The sequence below is a fragment of the Naegleria gruberi genome (assembly GCF_000004985.1).
Source record: "Naegleria gruberi genomic scaffold NAEGRscaffold_59, whole genome shotgun sequence".
Classification (NCBI taxonomy): domain Eukaryota; phylum Heterolobosea; class Eutetramitea; order Acrasida; family Naegleriidae; genus Naegleria; species Naegleria gruberi.
In genome coordinates this window covers 158,672-184,683 of record NW_003163268.1, presented here as the reverse complement: position 1 = coordinate 184,683, position 26,012 = coordinate 158,672, and the positions used below count along the sequence as shown (strand labels likewise).

The following is a 26,012-nucleotide window of genomic DNA, read 5'->3' as shown; positions in this document are numbered from 1 at the left end:
AGTTATGGATTGAGAATTAACCATTTTCTTCTTTACTTGAATTTTCTCTTTCCCTTAATAGAAACACCAGTCATTCCATAAGCCACACAATGACCCTTCTCAACGTGTTCGATAAATTGATCCTCACTTCTCACTTCATAAACATTTTCTTTACAGACATGACAGAAATTGACTTGTTGAGAGACAAATGACATTTTGGCATTCTTTAAGGGACATTCGTATTCCCAGTCTGAACAGTTTTCAATGAAAGAAACTAATGGCAATACTGTATCTCGTGGATAGGTCATAAAATCATCCAAAGTTTTGATTTCCTTAAATGGTTCAGATGGAAAGTGTTTTTTGACAGGAAGACTCGATGAATGATGAACTATTAAATGAGTTATCCTTCTCCTTAGTACATGCATCCAATTTTTGATGTTCAATGTTGAAACAAATTGAGGAAAATAATACGAAACTAAAGGTTTCCATATTTGGGTTTGAATCATTACTGCCAGCTCATCTTTTTCATATTCCTTCTTCAATTCATTGCATTTTAATATTTCTTCCATATTTCTCCAGACGAAACTCTTTTTAATTTGTTGAATTGATTTCAATCTCGATAAATCTTGTCCAAATAATAAAGTAAAATAAACTCGACACGATTGACCAAAATAATTCACATCATTTACGAGTAGATAACTCATAATTTTTACAATAATTTCCGCAGGTACCTTTTCAAGAATATTCGAATCGGGATTTTTATAAACTTGATCGATTTCAGTTGAATTAATTGTCGTGCTTGTTTGACTTTGAAAAAACGAAGAAAGAAATTTTATCATTTTTTTGATTTTTTACAATTTTTGATTTTTTGTTTTTTTTATGTTCCTTGATGATCAAAGGAATGTGTTCCTTGTTCTTATATTCGAAACTCTTAATACTAAGGAATTTTACTGACCTCTTCATAAAATGGTTTTCACTTGAAAGCTTGTATTGCTTGTTACCAAATTTTGACAATGAAAATTGTGATTGATGTTGGACGTTTCATTACTCCAGTCAACTTTCATTAAAAAAAATAAGTAGAACAATGGAGGATGCTGACAGTCACACTTCCAATGATGAAGGATCTTCAATTCATGAACAACCAACATTACAAGATGTGTTTCCATCATCATCATCGAATAATGAAACTAATTTAAACGAAACAGAAAGGTCCAAAGTTACTGTTAGCAATAATTCGGATATTTTCTCCTCTACACAACATATTACCACTGCTACGGAACAACCAACATCTTCTGCCAAGTTTTCTTCTTTCACTGAACATATATTCGAAACTCTGATTGATCGTCCAACAACAAACATGACAGGTTTCTTTCTGGCAAATGACATGTCTGAAGTATTGGATACTTCTACAATTTTTGTACCAGAGAATAATTTTAATCTTTCTCAGAAATTGATTTCAATTATCGAAAATGGTTGTGAAGAAATTTTACAACAATTTAAAGATTCGAATTATGATTCGAATATTTTGAAGACAATTAGTGAAGTTTTGGAGGTGTGTGTAGATAGAATCGATGAAGAAGATTCAGAAAATTCAAATGATATGGCAAAGGATTCAAAATACTCAAAATGGATTTCAGATTTCTTGACAGGTGGCGGGTTGACCATGATGACTACTTCACTCGATCATTCAGAACTTGTTTCAGATAAAATCAATAAGGATAGAATCCCTCTCGAAGTTCACTTCCTCAAATGCACCCAAAAACTTTTAGATGCTTCAGAATTTTCAAGAGAATTCTTCTTGAAAGATCGAGATGCTTTGAGAGCTTTAGTTTTAATTCTTGATTGCGAATCTTTAGAATTGAGAGCTGAGGCCTTACTTCTCCTGACAGCTATTTTGAATATTCATATTGAGAATGTCGATACTCATGCTTTGATTTTGGAAAATTTTTACCTTTTTAAGAAAATTAAAAGTGAACCAAAAAGATTTCACTTTTTAGGGAAAAGTTTCAATGATTTGGCAAATTTAGAAAATCATGCTGAGGAGATTTTATGTAAGGGAAATAGTAAGCAATATATTATGGCATTGATGGTGTTTTTCAATGGATTGATTTCAAAATCTCCAAATGAGGGAATTAAATCAATGATTGTTAAGGAATTGAAAGGTTTGGGAATGCACACTTCTGCAAAACAAATTCATTTGAGAATTGAGGAGATTATTGATGATTTGGATATTGATTTGGGAAAGGAACCAATTTATTCGAATGTTTTATTGCAAGTTGGTGCATTTGAGAAACATTTCTCCAAATATTATCATGATACTTGTTTGGGAATTTTGGAAGATGTGGATACGACTAATCCTATTGAGATTTCCAAATCAATTTCCAGTTACTTGACAAGTTTGAGCAATGAATCGAATCAAATTAACAATATTTTTGTGAATAGTTTAAATACCATGTTGAGATTGACCAAATTTGGAGTTATTAAGAATCAAAGTGTGGGAGAAATTTACAATTCATGGAAGACAATTGATAGAATTTTGAAAATTGCAATCAATGAAGATAAGGTCACTTTCACCACAGAAACAGAAATTGAACAACGGAAGGATATTGAACAAATGAGGCAATATATTCTTAAATTGGAAAATGAAAATGCAAAATTAGAAACCCAAAAAACAAACCTTGAAAAAAAGGTAAAGAAACAAGAACAAGATGATTTCAATAAGAATATTATCAATAATGCTACTTCATTGGATGAAGAGAAACCTGAACAAGTCAATCAACATGTAGTAGAAACAGTTGTCAGTCAACTACAAGAACAATCTGCCAAACCAGTTGAAATTTCACAATTGCAACCTGTAGAGAACATTTCAACTAGTGCTACTCCACCAGAAGTTCCAGTCATTCCACAACCTCCTGTTACAACAGGAGTTCCACTCCCTCCTGGAATGAATTCTGGAATTCCTCTTCCACCTTCTGGAAGTAATTCTTGTCCAACACCACCTGTTGGAAATGTGGGAGCTCTTTCAGATCTTCCTCAATTACCAAAAGCAAAACCAAGTACTGCCACGAAACCAATCTTCCTCGAAAGGATACTGAACACCGAAGTGAAAAAGACAATTTTTGTGGAGAAGAAACTTGCCGAAAATACCAATGAACTAATCAAGAAGATTGATTTGGAATCGTTGGGAAAGACCTTCCAGAAAGTGGAAATCAGTAAGAAACCAGCCGAAAAGGAGAAACCAGCAAACAACAAACCAAAGATTGAGGAAGTGAAAGTTTTGGATCAAAACAAATCTTACATGATTTCAATCCAATTGAAATCCATCAAGAAGCTCAATAAGGACGAAACTGATGAAATGAAATTTGCAAGATTGAGAAGGGGTATTCTACAAATGGACGAATCATACGATACAGAGCTTGTTTCCTGTCTATCTAAGTGCATGCCAACAAGTGAAGAAGTTGAAAGTGTTACAAAAACAGCTGAAGAATTGGAAAATCTTCCTCAAAATCCAATGAATGTTAAGGTTCTAGGATTGGTCGAGAAGTTTATTTATGAAATTCGTGATATTCCATTCTCACTGAATAGAATTGCTGCCTGGATGTTTAAATTCAATTTGGCTTCTACAGCAATGAATATTCGAAACAAGCTGGAAATAATTATTGGTGCTTGCGATCAATTGCAGAACTCACCAAGTTGGCTTAATTTGCTGTCACTTGTCTTGACAATTAGTAATTATTTGAATACTGGGAATTCTAAAATGCAAAATCTTTATGGATTCAAGGTTTCGTCATTAAGTGTATTGGAACAAGTCAAATCAACTGATCAGAAAAAGACCATGATTCATGTGTTGTGTCAATTATGTCAAGAAAAATTCCCTGAAATTTTAAAATTGGATAGTGAGCTTTCTAATATTCCAAAATGTGCACCAATGAATTTCTTCCTCATCAGAGAAGAAATCCAACAATTCAAAGATGAAGTCGATTCAGTGAGAAAGACATTTAAATTAATGGAATCTATGAAAGAGAAGAATCTTTTGGACGAAACTGATCGATTTATTGAAATTATTGGACCAATTATTGAAATGGCAGAAACTCAAATTGTCAAAATTGACCAATTACTAACCAAAGCAGAACACTCACTCAAATCCACTCAAGAACTCTTTGGTGAGAAAGATATCATGAAAGACGAGAATCCAAATGGTATACCATCAACTATTTCAGACGAAACATTATCAGAATCTCTGAAACCGCACCAAAATATGGAAATTGAAAAGAGGACCCTGATAAGCATCGTCGCTCACTTCATTCAAAACATGACCAAAACGCACGTCATCGTCCAAGAACGAAGAGAAAAGGAATTACGAGAGGCAAGAATCCAAGAGAAACAACGAAAGAAACAAGTAGGAAGCTTTTTCACCAATCTTAAAAAGCTTACAGTGAGACAAAAGATGAAGAATGCGTTCTTTGGAGGTTTGGCGGTTTCACATGTCAGCGATGATGATCATTTGTTCAGTGTTGCATCATCGAAAAAACCATTGAGTTGTATGGAGTTAATTGCTGGCCAAACGATACAAGTTTCTTCATCATCGCAGTTCTAATTGTAAATAAAAGCCTTTCTGCCATAAAAAAAATCTAGAACGACTCGACAAAATTTTATCAGATGAGTGACAACCTTCTCCTTTTCCTTCTTGACAACTTTCTCCTTCTTCCTCTTTGGGCACTGGACATCATAATTGCTTGCTGTGAATTGGATTTTATGTATAATTCAATGAAGCAAAAATCTCCTCGTAGGCTCTGCCGTGAGTTCGTTGACTTCAGAGATCATAGATATCATCTTATCGCAACATTAACTACTTCACAAGCAAAAACTAAACTCGAAAATATGTTTGATCAATTAGAAAAATACATCATGGCATACCGTTCAGGTATATATCGTAATAAATACTAAAGTGGTTTTCATTTATGATTCTATAATCTGATCGTTGCTGTGATGGATTCAATATAATATTCAACAAAATAATCACTAATACTCTTATTATTAATAATAAACCAAATGCGATTGCAAGCACTACATTACTCATCTTTATTATTTAATTATATTATATTAATTTCCGCTAGACGAAATCATCAAGCCACAGACAATGTTGAGTTGGTATAAGTTAAAACGATATATATACCATTTCATCGCGCTATATACATACCAATTCCTCTGTATTGAAAAAGTTGTTTATCGTAACAAATACATCTATTATTCAAGACGAAGTCCTTGCTCATAGAATTGGTTTGGTACCAATTAGATGCGATCCAGACTTTTTCTTCTTTGCTAGGGATATTAATCAAAATGAAGATATTAGTGCATTTGCTCCTCCACAAGAAAGCATGAAGATCTTCAAGTATTGATTCTCCAAATGTTCGTGATCCAACAAAGAGCTGAATTCATGACCTTTTTATTGCCTAGCAAATGATACACTTCTTTTCTGATTTGATAGGATATATTTCTCTAAACATGGCATGACATTTAGTAATAATCTCAGCAAAATCTGAAACGTTTCCCTCACCAGTCAGTGCAGATGTTTCAATATATGTTAATGCTCCAATATTCTTTGCCATTTGAACTGAATTTTCATATTTGACAGCTGAATCAAAATGTCTGTATCTTAGCTTTGTAATCACATCAGTATCTGATAAAAGATCAAATTTACATCCAATTAAAACCAGAGCAGAGTTTGGTGCATGGTGATTAATTTCAGGAACCCAACGAGATGGAATCTTTTTGAAAGATTTTGAACTAATCCTAGTGAAACAAATGCAAAATACATCTGTATATGGATATGAAAGTGGTCTCAACTTATCATAATCTCTGAAATATGAATTTTTTAATTAACTCTAAATTACAGAAATTGAACTTACTTTTGACCAGCAGTATCCCACAATGTCAATGTTACAAATTTGTTCATTGTTACATTATTCAAATATCCATATCCAATTTCCAACTCACAATTTCCTGGAAAGTATTCAGGTATTTTGCCATAATATAATTTATGAATAAGGCTTGTTTTTCCAACAGCTCCTTCTCCACATATGATAATCTTCAATCGAGACTTTTGTTTCTCAATTTGTTCCACGTTAATTGAATTTTTAATTTCCTGAAATGGTCGATACAGCTCTACAGTATCAAATTTAGTTTTCAGAGCTTCTTCTTGTTTCGAATAATTTTCCGCAATCAATTCATTAACTTTCAATTGAAAATTAATTAAATTTCTTCTAAAATTGCATGTAATATTTAAATATTCTTTGTAAAATTCCATAGCATATGGGTGATAATAATACGAATAAGTAGTTCCATTAAAATAGGCAATCTTTGTACGGTAGTTGGTTTCATGATACGTGTCAGAGAGAGCAAGTTGAGACATTCGGAAATTGTTCTTACTAATCAATGGTAGTCGATTTAAATCTGTGAATGGAAGAAAAGATAAAATAATGTGAAATACATCATCGTTCAAATCTTCTATCATATGGAGTTGTGACATTTTTTGATGAACAATTGGTTACTCTGGAATGTGAGTTCCAACACACAACATCAGGCTCGCCACATCATCATCATCTACAATGCATCATGATTGTTGTTATTATTGATGATGAATCAATTTATCGGGAGATTGCACTCACTTCAGGTGAAGAATGTTCTGAACATTCCCACAAAATAATATTATTATTACTATTGGTATCATATGGGAGATTCAAAAGATAAATTTATCCACTAAAATGTTGTTGTTGTTGTTGTTAATATTGATGATGAATGGTGTGATGATCGTTTAGCATAACGTTGCACAATTTTTTAGAACTATTTTATGAACAACTTTCTTCGAATGTTAATTCAACAACTGCGAATAATAGTTTTTGGATATTTGGAGTTTTCCACTTAGTATTATTCATCCGAGTTGTGAATTGGCACATCTTTTATCATCAATATCATCAGCAAGTTCACTTCCGATCATTGAAGGGAAATAACTTAATGGTCATCACACCATCAATAAAATTCACTACTCTTTGGTTTTGTAATAGGAGAATCATGTTCAATACACAATATATTAAACTCATCAGGATGCTCTTCAATTTATTAAGCTTAATTTCAACTTAATGTCCTATTCAGGAAATTTAAGAGCTCACACTCTAACTGTAGTGTGAACAGCAATAATTGTTTACAGCACACAAAAAAAAAGTGGCGCCACTTGATTAAGCATGGAACCCATTACACAAACAAGTAACGAAAGCCTTGGTGATGTTTTGCAATTACTTGAGAAAAGTGGTTGGACATCGGATCAGGCTTTTCAATATATGATGGCTAGGGAGCGAACAAAACAAATTGAATTGCAAATGGAAAGAGAAAAGAGAAAGAGCAACGTTCTTTCTAATGATGACGATAATGTATTGGAAAATAATCATCTAATATTCAATAAGATACAGCCAACTATTGAAGAAGGGAATAAGGAAAGAAAAAAAGTGAAACTCTCAAAGAAAACGGAAATTATGTGTGATGATGTAATTGTTTACTTGTTGGAATTTCTTCCTGATTTGGAAGGTTTCAAATTGTTGTTGGTTTCTCGTCAATTCTTGAGAGCTGCTTCTTTATTGAAGAGATTCAAAATAATTAATTTGCAAAAAACAGATACAGTTTTAAGCTTCATGAATTCTCAATTTTTTGAGAATTTAGAAAGTTTTGATTCCAGACCACTTGATTTACACGGTATTGAAGTTCTTCATAGAAGCAAAAAGTTGAACACTATCAAGTTATTTTCTGCAAATTGTACGTCTGATTTTTCACAATTGACAAACAGAGACCTCACTACAGTTAAAAGTTTAGCTCTTGAAGGAACCTTTAGCGGTATTTCTTTTGAAAAATACTTTTATTATAATTTGACAGAATTATACTTGACAAACCTTAAGAGTTCATTTTCAATTTCACACGTTGTAAATAACTTTACAAATAGTCTTAAAATTTTGCATTTAAATATTGTGCAAGATACTGATCTAATTAAAATATCCAAATTATCACTTCTTGAAGATTTCAAGGCATTAGTATTTATTAATAATAATTACTCTATAATTGATATATTTAAATGTAAATCCTTGATAACACTGTGGATAAATGATAAAAATGTGCACAAATTGCACAATAGTGGAATTTCAGATATGGAATGCCCAAACCTACAAATTCTTGAGTTTAGAACGTGGAATTGTTTGGATGATATTATTTGTGGATTCAAATTTCCAAAATTGAAGTCTCTATCTCTAGAAAGTATTAGTGAAATAGGTGTTTCCTCTTTGTCAGAAAATACTACACTTTGTAATTTGGAAACAATTCAAATTATTGATCCAAAGAATACCGATTTTTTTAATATGTTTAAATCTCCCCATCTCAAAACCCTTTCAACAGTTATTTTCCGTACGCAGCAGGAGAAGGAATCAGAAACTGATATTTTAATACAACTTTGCAATTATTCTTCACTGTCTACCCTTAAACAATTGAGTATTGATAGGAAAGAGAGCAATTTGAAAGGATATCAAATGTTTAGTACTTGTGAAATTTTTTCAAACATTACAACATTAACTTTAAGCTTGCCCTTAATAGTTAGTGATTTATTGTTCCTTGCAAAATCAACAGTATTTAACAAATTGAAAACTTTAAGTATAAGGAATGCAAAGCCATTAGAAAGTTATGAAGATTTAAAAACAATCAACTTTATTCCAATAATGTCTCAAAATGAGACATTTAAGAATGTTGTTTTGATTACTTATTATTTTTCAGATGACGATATCGAAGCTTTAACATGCTCGACCAGTACCCTTGTTTCCTTAAGGGATATTACTTTACAAGATAATCAACTCATTACATCACTTGGTTACAAGTTATTGGAAAGCTGTAAAAAGTTGAAATGGTCCATTAAATCAGAATAAACTTTATTTGTTCCGTTATAATTCATACTCATCCTCGTCTATATATTGTATGTTGAATGCTCCATTCAAGATATTCAGTGCAACGAATGGATTATTCTCCAAACAATCGCTCGGTATTGTTTCGAAAATTGGTTCATTCTCTTGAATAGCCAAGGAAAGCTTATCCATAAAAAAATCCAACTCACCAGAGTCTAAAAAGCTGAGCTTTCCATCCTTGGCCAATCTCAATTCCTCTCCATATTTGGATGAGAGGTCATCACTTGCATTAAACATTAATTCACTAAATCCGAATTTTTGTACATTTTGTAAAAATGATTGTAAATATTTGGCAGTTGGTGTGTTGATAAAATCAAATTTGAGATAGTTTACAAAAAAGTCTTCAATAAAATCAAACGAATTTCCATAATATTTTTGATTCAAACTGCTGGCAGTCGATCTATCACTGAATGAATCTTCAAGAGAAGGTTCTACATGTTCTTCCATGGACATGGTGTGCATATCATCTGTCTTGGATGCTTTAAAATACATTGAATTGTTCCACTTACTCACACATGATGCAAGTAGGGATTGAATCTGATTGGATTTGTGTTGAACTCGTACAAATGTGGGAATTTGCTCATCCACAAATGATTTGGCTGTACAGTATAATTTCTTTGGTATAATCAAGTTAGTGTCAGGTTCAAAATAGAGGAACCAATTATCTACAACAAGTGAAACTGCAAAACTATCTGCAATTCCATCCATTGGATCAATTAAAAAGCTTTCCAAAACTGGAAAACATGCCTCTACAAGCGTCGAGTATTTTAGTTGCTGAGGAACAATCATTAGTTTGATATTTACATATTGTGTTTCTACAGTAGATGGTTGAGGCGTCAAATTTTGATTTTTAGGCACAGCTTGACGTCTATGTTGATGATGTGAAACAGATGACAAAATTCCTCCTGACCTATTTCTATTATGATTCTTTTTCTTCTTTAGAGATTCTGAATCTTCACTTGGCAATTCAAAATTCTCATCAATAACTTGAACAGCCAACTCTATAAACTGTGAATATTCACTCGGAATTAACATTTTCTCAATAATTCTAACAGATGACATCCAGTCAGATGCCATATACGAAGTCAACATTTCTTCCTTATGACTCAAATACATTGCCAATGTCATTATCAATTTCTCTCGTTCCTCAGGTGACGAAGCAGCTCTTCTTCTAAAATGTAATATCGAAGTTGTTCCTGAACCATTCAAAATTCGTTTTTGTAAACTTGATTGTTCACGATTCGAATCATCAATACTCAACCACATTGAAGATGCATTCACTAATTTATCTCTAACTCTTTCCATCGCTTCAGAATTTAACATTCCAATGGGTGGAGTTGTGGCATTTGACTTGTCTATTTTACCATTACTACCAACAGGTTTAGATGATGAATTTACTCGATTAATTCGTGTATTGAAAAGAGAACGTGTTTGTCTAGTGGTTTGAATTTGTCCGACAATTTTTTCATCATCATCACCTGCTAGATATTGACCAGAATTGATGGTTATGGAATGAAGTAAATGATCTAGACCAACACCAACACCACCTCCTGATGACGATGAGCTTTGTTGAACGCCCATTTTTCGTATTATTAAAATATTACTATTAGAAATGATGACGACGATTCCGAACTAATTGTTATTCGAAAGGAAGAGAATTTTTGTTATATTTACAATATGTTGTTGTGATGATGAACGATGATGAATAGAATACAATCTAGACAGAGTAGTGATGACGAAACAATATTCGAAACGCCAAAAGGAATTCGTTTCTAACGTTTTTTTTCAATCTTACCTTGTTCATGACCGAGTTTCCAAAACCTGAATGAAAGTTAGGCTTTCCATTTTGGTAAGTGATTTATCTTTACCCATCAATTTTTATTCGAAACCATGCTTGAGGTAATCGAGTGATTAATAAGAGAATTGAATCAACAAAACGTTTCGTTTGATGGATAGTGAGAGATTGTTTTAGAAAGTATTGAGTAGGTGTTATTGGAATAATAAGTTTTTATGTTACTTGAGTTCATTTATGATTAATACAACGAAAAGATTAGTTTTGATTTGGAGGGAAAATTTGTGCGCGTAAGTTTCCCGCCCGATTGGTTTGATTTTTTCACTTTAAAAAAAAATGAGTCTAGTGGAATTTTTAAATACTGTGTGATCATGTTATCGGAAAATGATTGTCGATAATATTAAAGCCAGTTCTCTTCATGTTGATAAATATTATTATTGCTGGATTCTATTTGGCTTGAACCAATAACAAAGAATCCAGAAACATCCTTCAGAGTGAGATGTATTAAAATTGAAAATGTTGTGGATGTTAGTTGCCAAAAAATTGGAAAACGCAACTTTCCCACTCCATGGAGGATCTGTAAATAAGAATTTGCACTCAACCAAAAATGTTCAATATCCAAAGTATTCCTCATTCAAAGATGAATCAAAAGTAGCTACTTTAACTTCCTTGTGGATGGATAAAAGGTTAAATCTGTAGAAAACCTCAACAGGAACTCCAAAACAATTTGTATTGGCGATTTTGAAACAGATGACCTATGACAAGAGTGTTGCCATTTATTTAAACATTGGTGCCAAACAGCAAAAGAAGAAATAACCTCAACACCTTACATTACCAAAAACTCAAATTCCAATCAGCCTATTTCAGGTACATATACCCAAGTCCTAATGGCAAGAAAATAGCAGCACGCGAAGATGCTAATTTAGAAACTCAAAAGAAGTTATTGAGATATTTCCCAACGCAAATATTTAAAGAAAGGTATAAGTGGATATTTTCAGAATAAGGCTGCAAAATATCCTTAATGTGATCCCCCTTAGCTCAGTCGGTAGAGCGTCAGACTGTTAATCTGCAGGTCGGTGGTTCGAGCCCACCAGGGGGAGATAACCTTTTTTTCTTTCAAGGTCATAAAATTATTCAATAGTGACTTTTACTAATGAGAATTATCACTGCACCACAGGTTCCCAAGTTGTCTTCAACCTCAGTACTGATGTGGCTAGACAACGCTTAGCTTCTCAAATCAGAGGGAGTTAACCTTTTATTCAACACAATCTACAATCATTTTGCCGAGCTTTTGCTCTCCTGAGAAGAGTCTAATGATAGCTTTAGGAGTATTTTCAAATCCCTTAACTTTGGTTTCAAGGGCCTTCAATTTTCCTTCCAAAGTCCATTGAGCTAATTGTTGAACAGCTTCTTGGTATCGCTTCTGATAGGAAGAAATTAAAAATCCTTGAACTTTCAACTCTCTAACAACATAGAGAGAATTCATTCTAGGTCCCATCTCAGCACCTGTATCATTGTACTGGCTGATAGCTCCACAAAGTGACATTCTTCCATATTTGGCCATACACAAAGTTACAGCATCGAGAATGTATCCTCCAACATTGTCAAAATAACAATCAACCTCCTTAGAAGGAGATGCCTTTTCAATAGCTGTTTTCAGTGTGGATGTTGATGGGTAGTCTTTATAGTTGATCAGTGAGTCGAATCCAGCAGATTTCAATTCTTTCATGGCTTCTTCAGAACCGCCACTTATTCCAATAACAAAACATCCTTTCAATTTGGCAATTTGTCCAACCTTGGTGAAATTTTAATAATTATTCATTAAAATTAACTTACAATACTTCCAACCTATTTGAAAATGAGAAAAAGAAATCAAAAGAAACTTACTGCACCAGATGCTGCGCTCACAACAACAACTTCCCCCTTCTTTGGTTGACAAATATCCAAAAATCCATGATATGCTATTCAAAATTATTCCACTAATCTTCACAGATAATACTTACCAGTAACTCCTGGCATTCCCAAGATACCCAAGTAATTTGATGAAGGAACTTTCAACTTGGGATCAATTTTTACAATTTGATAAATTGTTTCAAACTTTGCACCAACAGTTACCTTTTGTACAAGTTGCCAATTGAAATATCCAAATAATAAATCTCCTTGTTTGTACCTATGTTGAACACTTGTTGATGATGAAAGAACTTTAGCAATGCATCCACCATGCAATGGTTCATTCAATTTGAATGCTGGAAAATATCCTTTTGGAGTTTTTGGAGCCATTCTTGCTCTCATATATGGATCAACACCTTTGAAACATTTAATTATCTCATTTCATTTTTCACTTACTCAACTGTAACAATTTAATGACAATCCAATCACCTTCACTTGCCAATGGTTGTTCAAAGTCAACTTGTACAATCTTGAAATCACTCTCTTCAATCATTCCCTTTGGAAATTTATTCATGAGAATACTTGTAGTCTTTTCCTTTCCACCTGCTGCATTTGTCTTATTATTTTCCACTATAATTTCGTCATGATAATTTTTCATCATTCCCAAATCATTGATCGGGGAGAAATTAGAGGCCATCACAAGATGAGAATACAAGGTATTCAATCTCCTTTGCATACGGGAAGCATTGTTATCTACGGAAGGACTCGGATGATGGAGAGACATTTTTTTCGTACTTGGAAATTTTGTAAGCAATTGTAAATGTAAATTGTCGATATTTGATCTTTTATGATGTTAATATTTCTGTATATTTATTCTTCTGTTAACAGAAATAATGCTAACATTAGAGTTTCATTTGGTTCATGCTGAGATGAGTGACTAGTAATTTACATTATTCATTGTACATATAATTATTCATTGTTTCAATACATTTGTAGTTGAGTGTTTGAATAATAATCAAATTAATTCCAATTAATTCTTTGGAATCTTGAAATCGTCCTTCATTGCTTTCAATCGCATTTCCACTTCACGATCACGAATATAGGGATCTTGAATATATTGACGAAGATCTTCATCGAAAGGCTTTGCCATGGCACGAAATCCACCACTTCCCATTGTAGAAAAGAGTGAAGGAGTTTGATCAAATAAATTGGAGGAGCCTCCTCTATCCATAACGAAATATTTACTTTCATTGTTATTGTTATTATTGGAGAGGAAAGATTCCAAAGTAGAATCAACAGAGGCTGAAGATGAAGAGGATAATGAATTTCCCATAATTACATCATCATCACGATCCCTATTCGCCAACATTCCCAACACCTGGGCAAGATTCATCAAATTCCTATTCGACATTTTTTAATATTATTAATATTTTATTAATTTTTTTAAAATTTTAATTCTTTGTGATGGAACTTTGAAAGGGAAAGCTTGTGCATTCTTAAAATTGATCAATCATGCTTTTGTTAGGTTGGGAATTGTGATTGTTGAGATTGAATATTCATTCTCTGACTTGTTGCTCGTAGCCACTTAACAAAAGCTTATTGAAGGATGTTGTGATCCAAAAATAAGTTATAAAAAATATCGAAAGATAATATTTATTATCGTGTGTGTTGATTCATCATCTCGAGACGACAACAACAACAAATCACAACAGCAACGTGCATTGTGTGTTTTTTTAAAGACAAGAGAGAGTAGCATCTTCTTGAGAGCGAATTTGGATAATAGACAAATTATTGAATAATATAATTTGTAATTATTGTATATATAAGAACAAAACTAGATTAATAGTAGTAGTAGAAAAATAGAATAGATATGGGTGTACCAAGACTTTTCAAATGGCTCTCTGAAAGATATCCATGTATTGCTTCCTCACTTACTGAGGCAACTATACCAACTGTGGGTAAGTTTAATTGTTAGAATACAACAAGATTTTAACTTGACATTTTTCAATCCATCACTAACAACCTCATACAACAATATACTAATAATACATCTAATATAATACCATATAATTGTTACAAACTTCATCACCAAATAATAATAATATTAAATTTATTTGAATTATATCAAATTACATCATCAACATAATGACAGACAATTTATACCTTGATATGAACGGTATTATTCACAACTGTACACACAAGGATGATGAATTAAAGGCTCAATTAACCGAGAAGGAAATGATTTTGAAGATTTTCCGTTACATTGATCAACTTTTCCAATTGATTAAGCCTTCCAAACACTTCTTCTTAGCTTTGGATGGTGTTGCACCAAGAGCCAAGATGAACCAACAACGATCGAGACGTTTTAGAAAAGTTTTTGATGAACAACAATTACGTAAAAAGCTCGAACAAAAAGGAGAAAAAGTGCCTGAAAGGGACAACTTGTTCGATTCTAACTGTATCACTCCAGGAACAGAATTTATGGCCAAATTGAGTATGCATTTGAAGTATTTCATTCATAGCAAGATGCAAACAGATATCAAATGGCAACAATGTAAAGTTATCTTGTCAGGACACGAAGTGCCAGGTGAAGGTGAACACAAGATTATGAACTTTATTCGTGGTAGAAAGATGGAAGCTGGTTATCAACCAAACGAAAGACATTGTTTGTATGGTCTTGATGCTGACTTGATTTGTCTAGGATTAGTTACTCACGAACCTCACTTTATGCTTCTTCGTGAAGATGTCTTTGAACAATATAGAAATAATGATTCTAAAGAAAAGTCTAGTAATAAGCCATTCGCTGAAAAGTTCCACTTGTTACATTTATGTGCATTAAGACAATATTTAGATTTCGAGTTTAGACAAGCTCTTTTGGAACAAAAACTTTCATTCGAATATGATTTGGAAAGAATTATTGATGACTTTGTATTTTTCATATTCTTTACTGGTAACGATTTCCTTCCTCACATGCCAACATTGGATATCAAAGAAGGAAGTATTAACACAATGATTGATATTTACAAGCAAATTTTACCAAAATCAGGTTATTTAACTGAGCTAGGAGATGTTCACTTGGAACGTGTGCAAGATTTCGTTAGAGCTCTTGCTTCCCAAGAATCATCAATGATGGAACAAAGATATACTGCTAGGTTGAGAGAAAATAGAAAGACTAGAAGAAGAAGAGGTGCTAAGCAAGTGGTTGATTCCGAAGGATTCAAATCAGTCGGAAATTCTGTTAACCATCCACAAACCGAGGCCACTGTAGAAAATGCCTCCAGTGTTCTCGATTCATTTGCTAATGAACTTTCACCAGGAAGCTTGAAGAAACATTTACTCCAACAAGAGGAATTGTTTGTCAATGATGGTGATCACACTGAAAAGGACATGGGACTAGTTGTCGGCATGTCCAGTGTTATGGATTTCAATGCTCCAGCAACTGTAAATTACGGAGTTGATGCTGATGAGGATCTTGAAGATGAAGAAGGTGTAGAAGTTGAAGAAGTCAATGACCTCTTGTTAAAGTCTATTGGTGACAATGGTTTCGATTTTAACGTTTGGCATAAGGCTTACTATGAAACTAAACTCAACATTGATTACGATAATAAGGAAGAAGTTGCCAAGGTTGTTCGTTCATATGCTGAAGGTCTTGTATGGGTATTTAAATATTATTACAATCAATTGATTTCTTGGAGATGGTTCTATCCATTCCACTATGCACCAATTGCTACAGACCTTGTCAACATTGGCCAATATGCTGCTGATATCGTATTTGATGCTGGTACACCATTCAGACCTTTTGAACAACTTTTGGGTGTCCTACCAGAAGGAAGTTGCAAGATTCTCCCAGAACCTTTCCGTAAACTCTATTTGGAATCATCACCAATCCATGATTTTTATCCAAAGGAATTCTTCATTGATCGTGAAGGAACCAAGTATGATTATGAAGGAGTTTCCTTGTTGCCTTTCATTGATGAAAATCGTTTATTGGAAGCTATCAAAAGTGTTGATGATTCTCTTTTGAGTGAAGCTGAAAAGAAGAGAAATAGATTTGGAGACAATTTCCTCTTTACCTATGACACTTCTGTCTCAGTCAATGTTGCTTCTTCCCTTGAAGATAATTCTCTTCCTGAAATTATTAACTCTCACGTTAAGGAACAAGTTATTGAACTTCCAAAATATGAAAAATTCTTGCCAAAGCTATGTGATGGTGTCAAGATTGGAAAGCATAACTTGGAGGGATTCCCAGTTTTAGATTGTAAGACTACTCAAGTTGAAGAGAAGGATGTTGGTATTGCACTTTTTGGACATCCAAGTAAAAAGCCAAGTTTGGTTATCAACATGAACCCTCAATACTCAAGGGATCAAATGATGGATGATGAATTTGTAATTGAAGAATCTGTCAAGGCCGCTCAAGGTTTGAGTAAGTACATTGGTAAGAAGGTTTACATTGGATATCCATACCCAAGATTGGGTATCTTGTCCAGCATTGCTGATGAAAGAGCAAGCTATTTTGAAAATAGTGAACCAGAATATCACAATGAAAGGGATGCTGAAATGTTTAGAAAGGAATATTCTTATCATAAGAATGTACTTTTGAGAAGATATGGTCTTGATATTGGTAATGTTAAAGTGTTGTTATTTGTCAAGTTATTCAAGGGAATGAAACGTGACAAGTTTGGTATCAAGAAATCATTCCACAGAGATGAATTTGCTTATCCACATTCATTGATTGTCCTTCCAGATGATTATGAACCAACTCCAGATAGCAAGTTTGCTGAAACAGGTCCACAAGCTGTTGAAAAGGAATATCCAGTCAATAGTACTGTTCTTGTTTTGGGAGATCAATCATATGCCTCCTTGGGTAAGGTTGCTGGTTATGATAAGAAATTCCTCAAGGTTTCACTCACCACTCCTTACTCTGATCAAACTCCTAGACCAAAGTTCCCTAAGGAAGCTGTTACCGAGTTTGCTGCTGAAAAGTACGTGCCTCTCCATATTGCTTCTAAGAGACTTGGTTTGACAAAGAAGGCTTTGGGTCTCTTGATTGGTAGTATTAGATTGGAATTGTCAAATACCAAACTCACTCCAAATGTCGGTTTAGGATTAAGATCAAAGAAGTCATCAAAGAGAATTGTTGGATATTGCAAGTGTGACTTTAATGAGCAAAATCTCGATGACTCATACTTCCTCAACTTTGATGGTGGTAGTTTGTTCACCAAACCTCTTTCTAATAAGTTCTCTGTTGGAGGTACTTTTGGTGATTGGGAACTTTCCGATAAGGCAATGACACTTATTGGCAACTTTTGTCAAGCATTCCCAGATTTTGTTGCCAAACTTGAGCAAGATATTCCATTCAGATGTGAACTCTTCTTCCCTAATACCTTGAAGGATAATCATGAAAAGGACAAGTACTATCAAACAAAGGTTGCTGAAATTACCAAGTGGATTGATGAACAAGGTTTCCGTAGCTTGCCATTTGTTGATATTGAACAAGATGTTTTACCAGTTTCTGCTTTGAAGGCTATTGAAGAAGCAGCTATTGAATTCAGCAAACAACCTGCTCAAACACCTGCCTTGCAATCTATTGTTATTGATCCTGTATTTGTGCACAAACCAGAAGATCCATGTCCAAATCTTTTCTATATTGCTGATTTTGCTCTTGGACATCGTGTCATGCAAATGAGTGGATCTGGTTCTGCTAGATTCGGTCTTGTTGGTACTTTGGTTGGTATTGATGGTGATAATGGGCAAGTTATTTTTGATGAAGAATTTGTTGGAGGTTCAACATTTGGTTCCAGATTGTCCACTGCTAGAGGTGCTATTGTCAGTTTGAGATCTTTGGTTAATTTGGACAAGAAGAAGTACATTAGAGTTTATGATAATGAACAAAAGAAGTATAGCTATAAGCAAAATGTTGACTATACTAAGGAACATTACTTTACCACTTCAAGCTACAATTATGATATGCCAAAGGTTCAAAATAATCAAAAACAACCAGCCTCTCCTCAAACTCAACAACCAAACAATCAAAGACCACAACAACCATACAAGCAAAGACAATTCCAACCAAATAACAATAATAAGAATACTAACAATGGAAGTTCCTTCAAGATTTTGAATTCTAATGAAGCAAACAATGCCAATGAACACCCATTTAATTTCGGTAAGAATGGAAAGCCAAAACATGAAAAGAGAAGATTACAACAAAATGAATCTCAACAAGTTCAACAAGAAGGTTCCTCCCAACAAGTACAACAAGAAACCAAGACACAAGAGGCATCCTCATCTTCATCTACTGCTTCAACATCCTCCGAAGATTACAATCCATCAGAATTGTTCAAGCAATCAAGAGCCAAGCACAGACAAAACAGAGTACAAAAACAAACAACTACAGAAGATTCTGCTCACGATTATCTCAACATGCTTCAAACACAATACAAGAAGTAAATTTTGACTCTTTCAATAAAAACATTTTGAATAGCATTGATAACTTACATAGTGGAATAATTTAGTCATGATCTTTCAGGAATCTGATTGTAATGGATGGATTCGTTACCGCAAACTCCTTTCTCCTATTCCTCAAATAATATACTCCTCATCGGTGTCTAGATCCAAGACCATTAATAGAGCTGATTCAGTTAAAAAAATGCCGTCATTCGAGTACCTCCTAGCCAGAGCTATTTTTCCATTGGCAGTCTTTTTTTACGTTGTTTATCAGTGGTTGAAACAGTTATGTTCAAGTTGTGATAGATATGGAACTTTATACGACGAGGTGGAGGATACTAGTGCTGCTCAATTATCGAATGAATCCCGTTTGTGGAATTTGCTATTGCGAAGAAGAAATCTGAAACGTAATTCAGTTGTTGATTATCGAATGGAAACAAGAATTCAAAAGAATCGTTTCTATCCCAAATTGGACGATTCTTGGTTTGGGTGTGCAGAGAAGGTTGAAAAGATTGAGAAATTGAGAGATTCGTATTGGATTACAATGAAAAATTGTGAAAAAAGAGGAAAAGTTATGTTATTTGCTCATGGTGGAGGTTTCATCTCAGGTAATCCTTTAGGTTTGGATGCTCAATCAATTATGTATGGTATCGAACAAGTGAACAAAACGTCAAAAGTCAAATGCTCACACATATTGTCAATTGAGTATAGATTAGTTGAAGATCCAGCTCATCACGAAAATATGGATAGAAGAATGTTGACACATTCGCTAACAGATCAATTGGAAGATTGTAAAGAATGTTTCAAATATTTAATCGAAGAAAAGGGAATTCCAGCTCAGGATATTATTTTGACAGGTTTTTCAGCTGGAGCCTGTCACTTGACAATGATGGCTTTTCAATTAATGAATTATGGAGATTTGAAGGTATGGCCAGTTCATTCTATTGCTCTATTTTCTCCTCCATGTGATACTTCAGCAAAAATTGTAACTAAGGAAGAGTGGAAAGAGGAAAATGTAATTGTTTTGACAAGAGACATGATGGAATTAATAGATAGATGTATATCTGAATCAGATAGAGACAATTTCTCAATATTATCCAATATGCAACAATTGGAATCTCAAGATTCTGAAATGTATTCGAAATTCTTCAAATCCAAGTGGATTATCAATTATAGTAAACATGAAGAAATGGCTCCTGGAATGGAATATTTCGTAAAATTGTTAAATTCCAAAGTAAGCAATGTAAACAAGGATAAATTAGTGGTCATTACTGAAGATTATCAATTTCATTGCTATCCAGTGGTTCATTGCTTAATTCCAGAAAGTAGGAGAACAATGATATCAGTTTTACAACAATGTTTAAATCAATGATTGTAATTAATTAAATAATAACAAATATAAGATCGTCAATTAAAATTATTGAAAATTGAAAAATAATTGGGAGATTATTTGTTGAATATTGTTTATTTTGTTATTTACACATGAGTTAATATAGTTGCCCTGTTCGATTGGTTATTATTCCATCATTGTTTGTCTCCATTCTTTATAAGCATCGATACGTCTAGAAATCTTATCCAAGTCTTGATGGAATGATGCAATACTGTCGGCTATTTTTTGAGTTTTAGCATAATAATTCATCCTTAATTGGTTAACCTTTGGAGGCAATGCATTTTGATTATTGTTTATATTTGTAATGAAAGCACAATAGTGATTATACATATGTCCTAAAAAGTCTGCAACAAGTTGTTTCACTAATTCAATGTGTGCACCTGCATCATTCATATTCAAACCACTTTGAATATTGTTGATAACTGATTCAACTAAAAGCTGAATGTTGACACCAGCGTAATGTTGATACAGTTTACCATAATTTCTGACACATTCAGAAAATTCACCAGTATATTTATCAACCAAATCATTAGCACAATCACAAACCAGATCTTTAAATTTTGTAAAGAAGGTCTCAAAGTCCTTGTCTGTCTTTTGATGGAGCTCTACGTTTTGATCACCTGTTATTTGAAAAAATGTTGGTTGACTACATTGATTTTTGTTATATGTATTTTGTAAAATATTACTTGGATTGGTATTTGTGTTTGGTAATGTGCTCAAAGATACAGAAACACCAAGGGATAGAAAGCATTCACCCTTAATATCAATAAATTGATTAGTGACTTCATTCTTGGATCTGGAATTCTTAAGACCAAATGGATGATGTTTCCACATAAGACTAGAATTAATTCCAAAATCAGATAAACAACCACCTTCTTCTCCCAGTGGTTGAAATTTACCATGATAGGTAAATCCATCAACAGTGTTGACTGAGACAACAGGTGCATTGGATTCAAAGTTTTGTAAAGATGGAATCAAATTGGTATCTCTATAATAAATAAACGCCAAACTTCTCAAAGAAAATGGTTTTGAAAGATCCACAGTGAATCTACCAAAAACAGGACATTTCTCCTTGGCATGTCCAGTAACCATGTTAGCATAATATCTGGTGTGTGTCAATGGAAGATTACAATGATCACTGCGAACAGCTTGTAATTTTCTATGGAATTTGTTTGAGTTGGAGTACAAACCCAGAAACAAGCCAGGGTAATTATAAGCTTTCTTTTCACTTTCACCATTCAAAGTAACCCAATCTGATATCAATTCAACATACGACCCATTACTAATTGTTGCAGAGTCCTTATGTCCAATCCAAACTCCAATCTTGGAAATTGTACCAATATCAATGCAAGCTTCAAGTTGAATACTAACAGCAAAATCATTGTAAACTCTAATATTATTCAAGTACAAAGTAGTGCCACAACGTAAAGTGCAACGACATGAAACTGGACTCTCATATGAAGAGGAGAATATCATAACCTCGACTCCTGTTTTGATTGTTTCATCAATGGCTTCAGTTAGGAGATTGATAGATGCAGTTCCAAGTCTTGTGCTATGGTATTGCATTGTTTTCGATTTGTTTTTTTTAAAGAGTTGTTTTTGGTTGGTGAGAGCACGTGATGGGTTTAAAATTGTTGGTTCACAACGTGAGAATTCCTAACTGTCATTCCATTCTATTTTTAATTGTTTCTTAAATGGTTGTGAGTTTTACAACTTTGTAGAGTTGGACCTGGTTTTCTTTAGATCAATACAGAACAAGTATTTCCACTACTTGATGAATATAGAATTTAATTAGTTCTCTTAATCACACGAATTCTCAAATTGCTTGGCTTTACAGTTAGCTTACTAAAATTCATCACTGGATCAACAGATTCATCATTCAACAATTCAAACTCATAATATTGCAACATTCTGGCCAAAACACAAGTCATTTCAATCAAGGCAAATTTCATTCCCAAGCATTTTCTTAAACCCATTGAGAAGCTTAATAAGGTATAGTCATTGGCAGACTTGGATTTTACATCGGGATCGTAGAATCTATCTGGATTGAAAGCAAGAGCGTTTGGCCAAACTTTTGGATTCTTGTTGGCAGCTGTCAAGAATGAATAAATGACAGATCCTTTTGGAATGTGAAATGGACCTAATTGGACAGGTTTGGCACAATCCTTTGCAACACTGGTCACTGGAGGATGTACTCTCAATGTTTCATGAATGCAAGCGGTGATCAAATTCAATTGATTGTAATCGTCAAAAGTTGGTTTTCTCTTGTTTGGAAGAATGTTGTCAACTTCTTCTTGTAAACGTTTTTGGAGAGATGGATTTTTGGCAATTTCATAGAGGAACCATTGCAATGTATTTGAGCTAGTGTCCATTCCTATTATTTGAAGAGTTTAGAGTCAATAATTAGTTTTTGGTCAACTGAAAACTTACCAGCAATGAAAAATATAAAAGCATTGGATAGGATTTCTTCTTTGGTCAATTCTTTGTTATTCAAATTCTCTTGAATCATCAATGATACAACATCTCTTGTAGAAACTTCTCCATCACGTTCAATTTCCTCTTTCTTTTGGTCAATCAAGTTTTGAACTCTTTCAACAAATCTGTCAATATCTTTATCCAAACCAAACCATTTAAATAATGTGGCATGCATGAATTTAGGAAAACCAATTCTAATAACGAAACCAATATTGAAAATATTGTCAACTGAATCTTTCAATTTTCTTCCCATGATGACTTCATTTGTGTTTTCCATTTCTTTTGGAACAAAGATTGAGAAACTTGCTCCAAATGCAGCTAGTTGTGATTATTGTGATGAGAATAATTGAATTTCCAATGTAAAATAGAAGACACTTACATTTTGCCAAAATGTCCAATGTCAAATTGGTAAATAACTTGTCAACTCTATCAATTACATGTTCTCCTTTGCTTTCAATGTCAGGATTCCAAAGGCATTGAGCCATAGTATCAACAGTTTCACTGGAAACATGTGACATGTATTCTAAATTATTAGAGCTAAAAGCTGGAGAAATGGTATTGTGATGTTTCTTCCAAGAATCGGTATCTGGAGCCGAAACTATGTGTCCACCAAATACTTCAGTTGGTTCAAGGAATGTTTTTGATTTTGGGAAGAAACCCAACTTTCTAGAGTGAATGTCTTTCAACATTTCTCTATCCGAAACGAATATTCTATTAAGATTCATTGTTGTGATACGTAAAGTACCAGTTTCTGGATCACCTCTCTTCGTTGCCACCTCAATGAGATGATTTTCAGATCCCATATAAAAATATGGAGAGAGAATTGGAATGTAACAAGGAGAATTATCCAAAACTTGCCAAACACCAGGAATTCCCTTTGCTTTTTGAATATTCTTGTAGATTTTAAGTGCAATCACGCCAATGAGAGCTAAACTCAATGCTAAAAGTATTGGACCAATCATTTTGAGTTTGTTTTTTTTGACATTGTTTTTTCAATGTTGAGGATTCAGTTTGAAGAATTTAAAGCGGAAATAGTCGGAAATAGTCGGAAACAGTCGGTGATAGTCGGCAACTGTTGTTCAATCACTTGGGATTCTCATTTGCTTGGAAGATCTAATAATTACCTATTGGAGAAATTATCCTTTCCATGACATTATGAAAATGTTCATATTGAAGTGCTTACAACAAGTTATTTCCTTCACAAAACTGATTTCGAGTAAAAATGGTGAAAAAATTACAGAACTGAAGTAAGACGACGATAATTTTTATTAATATCCATGAAATACTCAAACAAGGACACCAAAGATTCCAACAATTCCCAAAACGATAGACAAAACTGCATCCATAAGAGCAAGTAATAATTCCATCAAGAATAGCAATACGAGGAAGAATCTGCTATTTACAAACTTGACAATGTAATAAATACATGTCTGAAAAGCTGCTTTCAAATAACTTGGATCTGTACCTTCACCATTCAGATACATTTCAACTAATTCCTTATGAGCTTGTGGTTCCCATCTCGATTTTTTGAATAATTCGAGAGCACGTTCAGGATTTTTCGAAACCATTCCATCAGGAGATCCATTTCTCATTAAGAGACCTAATTCAAATTGAGATTTTGTAAATTTCTTCTCGGTTGACTGAGTGAATGCTTCACACGCCTTTTGATATTTTTGATTTTTCATGTAAAATTTTCCAAGAGCAAAATGTGCAAATCTCGAATCAAATTGTTGGATTAATTCTTTTAAATGTGATTCAATGGTCAATTGAACCAATGTTTCGTCATTCCAATCCACACTTTCGTCAAATTCCTTCAAATAAACTCTATAATTTTCATTCTCCAAATTGGAATCCTTCAAATAAGCCATAGTTGCAAGCATTAAGTGAGCTTTCTTATAGCCATTATTCGAAGCTAATAGCAAGGGTGTTAGATTCATCTTTCGTTCATCATTATTCGAACAATCCAACAAGACTAAACTCTGTAAATAAAGAGCTAATTGATTATCATCGAATTTGTAAAATCCCAACCAATTCTTGGTTAATCCTCGGAGAGTTTGTTTCGCTTTCGAATATTGTTGTTCACGAATTGCTTTGGAAATTTCGTCTATAAGATTCTGAGTCTCATTTGCATTTCGATCATTTTGATTAAAAATTGGAAAATTAGTGTGAAAGGATCGGAAGGAATTGCGTAAATTATTCTTGTTTAAAGTATTCGGCAACGTTCGTCTAGGTTGGACGAATTTAAAGGTATTCGAAAGTGCACAAGAGAAACGTTTCATACGGTTGAGCTATTTTTTATTAGTAAATTTCATTCAATCAAAAACAATAGTGATTGAGAAATTTATGGTATGCAGTTTCGAATAGCACAAAACTATTGGAATCAACAAAGAACTTGAGAATTGGAAGAGAAATCGATCAAGGATTGAAATGATTATTTGTTGGTATTGTTATTATTGTTTAGTGTATTTTTTCTTGGTCTTCCTCTTCCTCTTTTAACTTTCGAATAACATTTCTCTGAAATGGTCGAGGCACTAACTATTACAAAATTCAATTCAGTCCTATTGTTTGTATGATCGGTAGATGAGCTTTCGTTTCTATTACTTGGAAGTGGTTCGCTTTGCGAGATTGTATCACAAATTACATTATTCGAATCATTGTCTACATTAGATGTTTCGTACGATGTCTGAGTGGAAACTTTTTGGTTTTCTTCCAACACTTGTGGATTACTGGCACTTATTGTTTTATCAACTTGTATTTGTTCAAGATTAGTTTGAGTTTCTGCCAGCAATGTCAAGTATAATCTCATCAAATTATCAAATAAGCGATCCATTGAATTGGTTTTCATTCTTTTTTCTTTTAATGCTCTAAAGACTAAGGAAAGATGTTGAAAGAAGTTTATCCTCCCTATTTAAAGTGATACAATTATCCAGTTTTTAAACCTCCCTTTCAGATGGTTTCGTATATTGCATCCATGAAGAGAAAGTTGATAAATACTTCGCATCAGAGATGTTAACCACAGTTTTTTAACGAATACCTGTTCGACTTG

At 33.5% G+C, this 26,012-nt stretch overlaps 11 protein-coding genes and 1 non-coding gene across 12 annotated transcripts; 4 read left to right on the top strand and 8 right to left on the bottom strand.

Annotated features, from left to right (window-relative positions):
- Positions 1 to 32: 32 nt before the first annotated feature.
- NAEGRDRAFT_73251 (uncharacterized protein) lies at positions 33 to 818 on the bottom strand (the record flags this gene model as incomplete). Its single annotated transcript, XM_002671654.1, has 1 exon — positions 33 to 818. One exon carries the CDS (start codon positions 816 to 818, stop codon positions 33 to 35), a length of 786 nt encoding a protein of 261 aa, XP_002671700.1.
- Positions 819 to 1,063: 245 nt separating this feature from the next.
- On the top strand, positions 1,064 to 4,576 carry NAEGRDRAFT_73250 (FH2 domain-containing protein; the record flags this gene model as incomplete). The annotated part of the gene is made up of 1 exon (XM_002671713.1): positions 1,064 to 4,576. The coding sequence occupies one exon, from the start codon at positions 1,064 to 1,066 to the stop codon at positions 4,574 to 4,576; it is 3,513 nt and encodes a 1,170-aa protein (XP_002671759.1).
- Positions 4,577 to 5,432: 856 nt separating this feature from the next.
- NAEGRDRAFT_73249 (rho family small GTPase) lies at positions 5,433 to 6,391 on the bottom strand (the record flags this gene model as incomplete). The annotated part of the gene is made up of 2 exons (XM_002671653.1): positions 5,433 to 5,838; positions 5,889 to 6,391. 2 exons carry the CDS (start codon positions 6,389 to 6,391, stop codon positions 5,433 to 5,435), a joined length of 909 nt encoding a protein of 302 aa, XP_002671699.1.
- A 2,560-nt stretch (positions 6,392 to 8,951) lies between these two features.
- NAEGRDRAFT_73248 (uncharacterized protein) lies at positions 8,952 to 10,553 on the bottom strand (the record flags this gene model as incomplete). Its single annotated transcript, XM_002671652.1, has 1 exon — positions 8,952 to 10,553. The coding sequence occupies one exon, from the start codon at positions 10,551 to 10,553 to the stop codon at positions 8,952 to 8,954; it is 1,602 nt and encodes a 533-aa protein (XP_002671698.1).
- A 1,238-nt stretch (positions 10,554 to 11,791) lies between these two features.
- Positions 11,792 to 11,864, top strand: NAEGRDRAFT_t627. The gene has a single exon. It is a non-coding gene; the product is annotated as a tRNA-Asn (tRNA).
- A 155-nt stretch (positions 11,865 to 12,019) lies between these two features.
- On the bottom strand, positions 12,020 to 13,438 carry NAEGRDRAFT_73247 (uncharacterized protein; the record flags this gene model as incomplete). The annotated part of the gene is made up of 5 exons (XM_002671651.1): positions 12,020 to 12,559; positions 12,601 to 12,612; positions 12,652 to 12,725; positions 12,768 to 13,070; positions 13,111 to 13,438. 5 exons carry the CDS (start codon positions 13,436 to 13,438, stop codon positions 12,020 to 12,022), a joined length of 1,257 nt encoding a protein of 418 aa, XP_002671697.1.
- Positions 13,439 to 13,684: 246 nt separating this feature from the next.
- Positions 13,685 to 14,065, bottom strand: NAEGRDRAFT_73246 (uncharacterized protein; the record flags this gene model as incomplete). The annotated part of the gene is made up of 1 exon (XM_002671650.1): positions 13,685 to 14,065. One exon carries the CDS (start codon positions 14,063 to 14,065, stop codon positions 13,685 to 13,687), a length of 381 nt encoding a protein of 126 aa, XP_002671696.1.
- Positions 14,066 to 14,524: 459 nt separating this feature from the next.
- NAEGRDRAFT_81445 (uncharacterized protein) lies at positions 14,525 to 19,153 on the top strand (the record flags this gene model as incomplete). The annotated part of the gene is made up of 3 exons (XM_002671712.1): positions 14,525 to 14,612; positions 14,807 to 16,209; positions 16,810 to 19,153. The coding sequence occupies 3 exons, from the start codon at positions 14,525 to 14,527 to the stop codon at positions 19,102 to 19,104; spliced, it is 3,786 nt and encodes a 1,261-aa protein (XP_002671758.1). The 3' UTR covers positions 19,105 to 19,153.
- Positions 19,154 to 19,303: 150 nt separating this feature from the next.
- On the top strand, positions 19,304 to 20,473 carry NAEGRDRAFT_73244 (uncharacterized protein; the record flags this gene model as incomplete). Its single annotated transcript, XM_002671711.1, has 1 exon — positions 19,304 to 20,473. One exon carries the CDS (start codon positions 19,304 to 19,306, stop codon positions 20,471 to 20,473), a length of 1,170 nt encoding a protein of 389 aa, XP_002671757.1.
- A 144-nt stretch (positions 20,474 to 20,617) lies between these two features.
- Positions 20,618 to 22,057, bottom strand: NAEGRDRAFT_52722 (uncharacterized protein; the record flags this gene model as incomplete). The annotated part of the gene is made up of 1 exon (XM_002671649.1): positions 20,618 to 22,057. One exon carries the CDS (start codon positions 22,055 to 22,057, stop codon positions 20,618 to 20,620), a length of 1,440 nt encoding a protein of 479 aa, XP_002671695.1.
- Positions 22,058 to 22,278: 221 nt separating this feature from the next.
- NAEGRDRAFT_52721 (uncharacterized protein) lies at positions 22,279 to 25,245 on the bottom strand (the record flags this gene model as incomplete). The annotated part of the gene is made up of 4 exons (XM_002671648.1): positions 22,279 to 22,865; positions 22,922 to 23,101; positions 23,346 to 23,906; positions 24,432 to 25,245. 4 exons carry the CDS (start codon positions 25,243 to 25,245, stop codon positions 22,279 to 22,281), a joined length of 2,142 nt encoding a protein of 713 aa, XP_002671694.1.
- Positions 25,246 to 25,397: 152 nt separating this feature from the next.
- On the bottom strand, positions 25,398 to 25,811 carry NAEGRDRAFT_73240 (uncharacterized protein; the record flags this gene model as incomplete). The annotated part of the gene is made up of 1 exon (XM_002671647.1): positions 25,398 to 25,811. The coding sequence occupies one exon, from the start codon at positions 25,809 to 25,811 to the stop codon at positions 25,398 to 25,400; it is 414 nt and encodes a 137-aa protein (XP_002671693.1).
- Between the last annotated feature and the right edge of the window lie 201 nt (positions 25,812 to 26,012).